The following is a 6,891-nucleotide window of genomic DNA, read 5'->3' on the forward strand; positions in this document are numbered from 1 at the left end:
GTCTAAACGCCTTGGCTTACAGCACAAAATAACCATATGTCTTTTCCCGCAAACTGCAAAAGACAAATTCTTTTCTTCCCTTTTTTTAGTTCTACGTATAAATAAGAAAAATGGTGCCTTTAGATTGCTAGTTGATACTAACTATAGTGTTTGTGCTTCCATTTCAAATAAGGTGTCTTTGATCATAGTTTGCTTTATGCAGGACAGATGAGATATCACAAACGTCCATGCCTAGATTCTTTCTGCGCAACTTGGTCGATTATCCCAGTTGCCTGTAGTAACTACGGCATGCTTCTCAGAGCCGGGTACAATTGCTGCAACAATGCAACTAATAAATCTGAACGACAATGTATCTCTATCAATCTAATGATTCTTAGTCTTGATGATCCCTAGCTTCTTCATATGAAGGTGGTGCCTCTCGGCGTTGTTTGGGCACCCTAACCAGAGCCAAGATCACAATGACAATGACCATGAGGCCCATTATACCGAAATAAGGGAGCCCTACCCAGGGCTCGCCTGTTTTCATTCCAAGGGAGAACAGCCCCGCCAACAACGGTGAACCGTCTGTGTAATTAAAATATCAGAGTCAGTCAACTTTTTAATCATGGTAGGGATTGTGTTTTGCAGATTCTAGCTTGATAAAGACCAATAGTCTCACTTCTAGGGAGATCTTCAGGCTTAGATGGCCATTGACCAGTACTTTCTGGAAGGACAGGAGTTTCAAGGGCACGGACTGTTCTTAATACTTACAAACACTACCAATGGTCTCTACCATTCCCACCATGCTAAAAAGCCGAGAACTGTGCTCCGGATCGACATATAAGCTCAAGAGACTATGAGCCAGGGCGGCAGAGCCAGAACTAATAGCCAAGACGAAAAGCCCGAGTATAAACACCCATAACTTTGGTGCTATTGCAAGAACGAAATAACCAAGAAGCGCGAGGACGTAGGACAGTCTTGCGAGTGATAGGTCGCGCTCTTGCTCATTAGGACGACGGAATGGCTTGGGGGTCGTGTCTTGTAACATGAGCCGGGAAATCCAAGGCAATATGACAAGTGCTTGAATAACTTGAGCTAAACCGTACGTCGTTTGCACGTAACCGGTAGATGCGATCGAGATACCGTAGCGCTTTGATACAAACTGTACAAGAAACTGCTGCAAGCTCTGAGCGGCAGGGTTCGTTGTAAGCATGGCGACCATAAGGAGAATGAGTGATGATGACTTGAATAAACCAATGGTATCCTTGAGCTGGCCAATAGCGTGATGGTAGTGACCTGCCAAACCTTGCGGTTGGTCGTCGTCGCCAGTTGTATCATTTTGCTTATGTTGCAATGTCTCGGGTACGAACATGAAGGCAATGGCCCCAATTATCACACAAGCAACTCCAAGAAGCATAACAGGCCAAGGTCCTATCGCAGGCATTATGGCTGATGACAGGGCCGGGGACACCAAAGTACCAACCAGACTGCAGACTTGTATACGCAAGAACGCAGTTGCTCTGAACAGAAAATTAGTGCAAATTTCCAAGCATGAAAACTAAGCCAGGAAATACCTTCCGTCCTCGGGGATAACATCAGACACCATACTGAGGATAACGCCAATCACGACAGGACTGCCACCACCGATAAGACGGAACAGGCAAGCCGTAGCAATCAGCGCAGGGTTGAATACTGAGTTAAACCACAGGATTGCCATCATCCACAGGATGGACAAGGCCATACCAACCAAGGACAGCGCAAATACGGGCTTTCGCCCAATTCTGCGACAAGCATCAGCATTCTACGCATACTAGTGTATCTCATGTAGGAGGACTGATTGACATACTTATCCGCCGCGACGCCCCATGGAAACGCAGTAACGAAGCCGGCTATTGCTTCACAGACTTCCGCGGTGGCAAAGATATAAGCCATTTTGGACTGAACGGCTGGAACTTTACAGAGTTTCTCATCAATTGATTCACCGAGGTTTTGCACTTCGTAGTATCGGTGGCAGACGACATCTTCGACAACCCTTGTCAGCGGTATGCTGACGAACCCATTTGCGCATGAAGCAACTAAGAGGATGACACAAAAGAGAGCGACAATTGTGCTGCCACTGTGAACCTGAGGGACGCGGAAGCTCGAAGCGATGGAGGTGACCGAACGCATTGTTCGATGAGCCGGACGGCGCGGTTGAGCAGCGGGTTCTGCGTCGTCCGTTACCAGCGGCGTCTGCTCCGTGCTGCCATCATAATCTTGATCGTGGTCGCCCATGGTAGTTCCAGTCGAACGGTTGGAAAATACTCAATCAGAAATGAAATCACGAAAGATCAGTATTACATTAAAAACACAAACAATAATGAAGTAGTCGAGATGTCTGCCTACTTATTCAACACCTCGTAAATTCCGTGTCTTTCGGCGTGGTTTACCAATCTAGACTGTAGTAAGCAGGTAGTACACACGCATGTGCGATATGGTTTTGCTACACTACACGCAGAACACGTTACTGCACAAATTTTGACCTTGATTAAATGACGGGGATCTGGCTGCCCAAGCGACGACCCCAGAAACTTGGAACCACTCAACCACTGCCAGACCGTTTATTACCAAAAGAAAAATGGGCCATGTTGTGGAAAGGTTGAAACGTATTCCGGGATTAACAGTCCGAATTCCGATATGGCTTAGCTTGCCAAGATCGTACCGTAGCCCATTAAAGTAAGCGGTGCGTTTGTAACGGTGATCATTTATGGATTGGAACCTCACTGATACTGGCACATTTGAGACGTCGTAACCTAACAGTACCTGACTTGACGGCGATTCGAACCATGTACTATCCTCTGAAACCATATCAATGGAACAAGCCATGTTTGGGTACAGTCATCGAACAGATGCTTTGTCTCCGTAACGTACTACCGTAGAGCAAATTGTCGTGTCTACCACCCGACGTTAAATGAGTAGTTCAGCCAAAAGTATCATTTTGCATCGCCTTTATACTGCGTATCATGCTTATCGCGTGTAAAGTCCTGGGCTTGATACTTCTTATCCATCATAAACACCATAAACGCGCTAAGTCAGTCACCCACTCCATGACTTCGCTCACGTATCCAAAAGCCATGGACCATAGTTATGGCCCAATGGAGTTGTACTGCCCAAGGATCACAGGCACCAAAGTCTCTAACTGTTTCTATTCATACCTTTCTTGATCGCAATATGTGGTATCACAGCAAAATGACAAACTATCAATCACTACTTGGAAACAGTTTATCGTATCTCTGGCCTTTTCTTCTTCTTTTCCTTTTCTCTCCCACCCAGGGTCGCCATCGCTTTGGTATTTCCTGATTCGTAATTTTTCTTTTTTTGCTTTCAACCAGTGGTACATTGAACTGCTTAAGGTTTTGAGTTTACAAACACTGACCATTAGGAGTTCATTTCATACCCATCACCCATTTCCGGGTCATTATGCTCTCGGTAATCATCCCAGAACTAAACGTGTCGCACGACCACTACAAAACTATTCGACTTATGGTTTAGAAGTCGCATTTCCCGTTCATTTCGCTTCTGAAGAATTTTGCGTCGTATTTATGACACGCTGGCGGTTGACGGGGTGAATCATAGAGCAAATTAGCCTGAGAGGGCTGAGCAACTCGGTCGGCGGGGATGAAGGAAAACTAAACGGCGATCTGAACCTGGCTACGACGTCAGCTTTGTTTCCAGATGTGGAAGGAAAATTCCAATTGGTTGGATAAACGAATTTGGAAATGCCACGGCCGCGCGCCGGGAATAAACAACGAAAGATGCCTCAAAGTACCAGAACAACACAAGTTTGGGGGCAATCGTGTTTATCGTCCCACTCGTCTTGTTCTGGACGATATTTGTGTGCAATCCGAGCGGTCAAGGCTAACCGCTCTGGTCGACAAAACAACAAAAACTGAGTCGGTATTCATCACTTCGCCAACGCGATGCGATTTAGGTTTGTCGAAAGACTCAATCGTGGATTCAATATTTTGTTAATGCATAGATCATCCATGCTCGATAATTGTTGGTCCCTTGCCTAGCACAATCGCGACCGTAAAAGAGCATTCTTTGCTGAACCGAAAATTGGTGCGCGCCATTTGAGTCACACGGATAGTCTCTGTGCAATCGTACAAAATTAGACCTGGGAATTTCTCAGTGTGCTTCCAATTACCTGGGAATTGGAGTTCGACAGCTCCACTGTGATAGGTGATGAGTCCCTGCAAAGTGAACCACAACTGCAACCTTGTCCTGCTGATTTTCCAAGGACAAGGTATCCAAATTGTCGTGGTAGGCTTGAGGGACGGCTTGCAAATAGCGTCTGGGTCTTCACACTGATTATTTGAGCTGGCATTGCTCACATCCCGTGTTTCTTCTGCCCATGATCAAATGCATTGTACGCTGTTGAGATAAGACAGATAGAACTCCATGAAGGCTCGGGCGTTGTATACTTGACATCTTCCAAAGAGCCAAACCAAAGTGATATGAACATTGGAGCGATAACCCTGGATCACTTGAATGGGCTAAGACAAATAGTTCAAAGCATTTAATAGGATCGCAAGCCGGCAGGTGAGCGTGGACAATTACCCGCATAGTCCGAAGATCATGTGCCGTCCGTGACATTCTATGACTATCTTCATAGTCCTTTGATTGACTGCTGGCTATTGCGTGGTTTTGACGGTTATCGCTAGCCGCATTCCTGCAGATTGCATGTTCAACTGCTCTAAAAAAACCATTCCAGGCCCACACCGGCCCAACAGCCTGGTGAGTAAGGTTGAGATGTCAGATGTGACCTTAGATGTTTTGACGTGGCCATGCCCCTTGCAGTGTTGATATCACCGTTAAGGCAGGGTATTACGGGGGAACTACCCTTGATGTGTCAGGGTTCGAAATGGCGCATGGCCCTGAATGTGGAGGATATTCATTATGCTTGTCCAGTCAGTGAAGTCATTTTCTGCAGCCAACCTTTTCGGAACCACCTTATGTGCAGCTTTAAGAGCCGAGAACAAAATCGAATGTCCTTCATTGCGGCTGAATATAAGTCTACCTATCTCTAGTTTCCTTCGATATAAGAAAGCAAGTTGCTCGAATTCATCTGAGCCAGAAATTATTCAGCTTGATAGTTACAAGCTCTGGTTCAGACAACTCGAAGCTTTAAAACAAGATAATATTAATTTTAGAGGCTTTGACTGTACCAATATACGAAGCACCTTCTCTCTTCAACCCGATTTCTTTATTCTTGCGAACGCATCAAAATGATCAAGCAGCGAACATAGTCGGCACACGTTATAAAAGCAAACTTCCTGCGTCGCTTTCAATCTTCGATGCTTTCAAGGACCATCCAATCCCTTCTCAATGGCCATTGTATTGCCCTGTTGCCACGGCGTATACCGCTTCGGATGTAGCGATTGTGCTGCTAAAATATGGCCTTCTATGTACCCATCTCGGTGGTTACCACTGCCTAACCCAGCAAATCATACAGTAAAGAATAATCTACGACCAGGCATACAGCAGGATACAGTACCCCTACGGATTGTCAGACGTGGGTGCCTCAACTGGCTGGAAAGGTTACCTTATGAGATCATCAAAATGATATTAATGAAACTATCCTACAAGGACTTGCTACGACTACAAGTTGTAAGCAAAGCAATGTCTCGAACCATCAACCCACAAATCGCTTCAGAAGAGGAAAAGATTGCCTTAGTTATCGCAGCAGAAAAGGACTTCGAAGCGAACTACAAGAAGAAAGAGGATGCCCACTGGATGGTCGGATACGGATGCTATGTGTGCTATCGAGTCATTGACAGCAGCGAATTTGCATTTGAGCAGTATTGTACTCATTTTCCAACACATCTACGCCGTTACTGTATTAATTGCGGTTTGGAAAGAGGCTATTACCAACCAGGAGATACTTTGAAGAAGCGGGACCAGACTGATATTTGGATCTGCAGATGCAAGCAAATCAACGACAAAGCAACAACGATTTTCTGTAATCGTTGCGCAATGAACATGCCTTTGAGGAAGCGCGAGGAACAGTGCGTGGCGTGACAACGTTCTCTCATTAGAGTATCAGGTACATGCAGTGAAATAAGTTGATGCGTTTGCAATGGGCGTAACCTCCTTTCTCTCTATGTACACGTGCCTTGTTTAGTCTAGATGCATCGGTGTTGTTTCTGTCTCCAATATACCCTCCTAGATACATGCAATCAAGATAGCCATCTATTACTATTCTGTCTTCTATGCTGGGAGGATTGCATTTACTGTCGATCAGGTATAGCTTCCCTTATAGGTGCAACATACATGCCCACTTCCTTAATCTCAATAAGTGTGAGCAAATATGAGGCAATGATGCTAGAGGGAGAAAGGTCTAAACATGCCATAATGTCTTTTTCATTCAAAATTGCCACAAGAATATCTTCTATCTAGAAAGGAGATTATCAGGCAAATGCCGGGGATCTGTTAATTCGGTATGATGGATCTGTCTAAGAATAACAAAAGAGATGGTAAAATCTAATCCGGGGCGAACCAGCCCTAGGCGCCGCAACCAACGCAAGAAATATGTCGAAGATGAATTTCGAAGACATCATTGTAAGACATTAGTTGTAACCGGTACGGCTTCTGCCTCTTCGTTTACTGCTCTCCTCAGGGGTTTGTTCAAATTCGACGGTATTCTCACGAGATTTGCGCCCACCGCTACCAGAACTTGACTCTTTCTTCCCCCCTTTCCCGTTCGAGCTCTTATCTCCTTTCTTGCTGTAGCCTCCAGAGTCCGCCATGGTCACTTCTTTTATTGTTCGAAAGCCTAGTCGATGTGAATTGCGAAGTTGCAAAGTCCTCTTTATCTTGAGGTAATATTATAACCCCCGTTGAGTGGACGACTTGAAGCTCTACTGAGATCTT

General features: G+C 45.3%; 2 protein-coding genes across 2 annotated transcripts; one reads left to right on the plus strand and one right to left on the minus strand.

Annotated features, from left to right (window-relative positions):
• Positions 1-74: 74 nt before the first annotated feature.
• Positions 75-2,572, minus strand: BKA67DRAFT_553894 (major facilitator superfamily transporter). The gene is made up of 4 exons (XM_046101943.1): positions 1,826-2,572; positions 1,554-1,760; positions 751-1,499; positions 75-564 (listed from the first exon to the last, which is right to left on the minus strand). The coding sequence occupies exons 1-4, from the start codon at positions 2,251-2,253 to the stop codon at positions 374-376; spliced, it is 1,575 nt and encodes a 524-aa protein (XP_045961214.1). The 5' UTR covers positions 2,254-2,572; the 3' UTR covers positions 75-373.
• Positions 2,573-5,346: 2,774 nt separating this feature from the next.
• On the plus strand, positions 5,347-6,039 carry BKA67DRAFT_532221 (uncharacterized protein; the record flags this gene model as incomplete). Its single annotated transcript, XM_046099496.1, has 1 exon — positions 5,347-6,039. One exon carries the CDS (start codon positions 5,347-5,349, stop codon positions 6,037-6,039), a length of 693 nt encoding a protein of 230 aa, XP_045961215.1.
• Positions 6,040-6,891: the final 852 nt, after the last annotated feature.

Source organism: Truncatella angustata (genome assembly GCF_020726525.1).
Source record: "Truncatella angustata strain MPI-SDFR-AT-0073 chromosome Unknown BKA67scaffold_2, whole genome shotgun sequence".
Classification (NCBI taxonomy): Eukaryota; Fungi; Ascomycota; class Sordariomycetes; order Amphisphaeriales; family Sporocadaceae; genus Truncatella; species Truncatella angustata.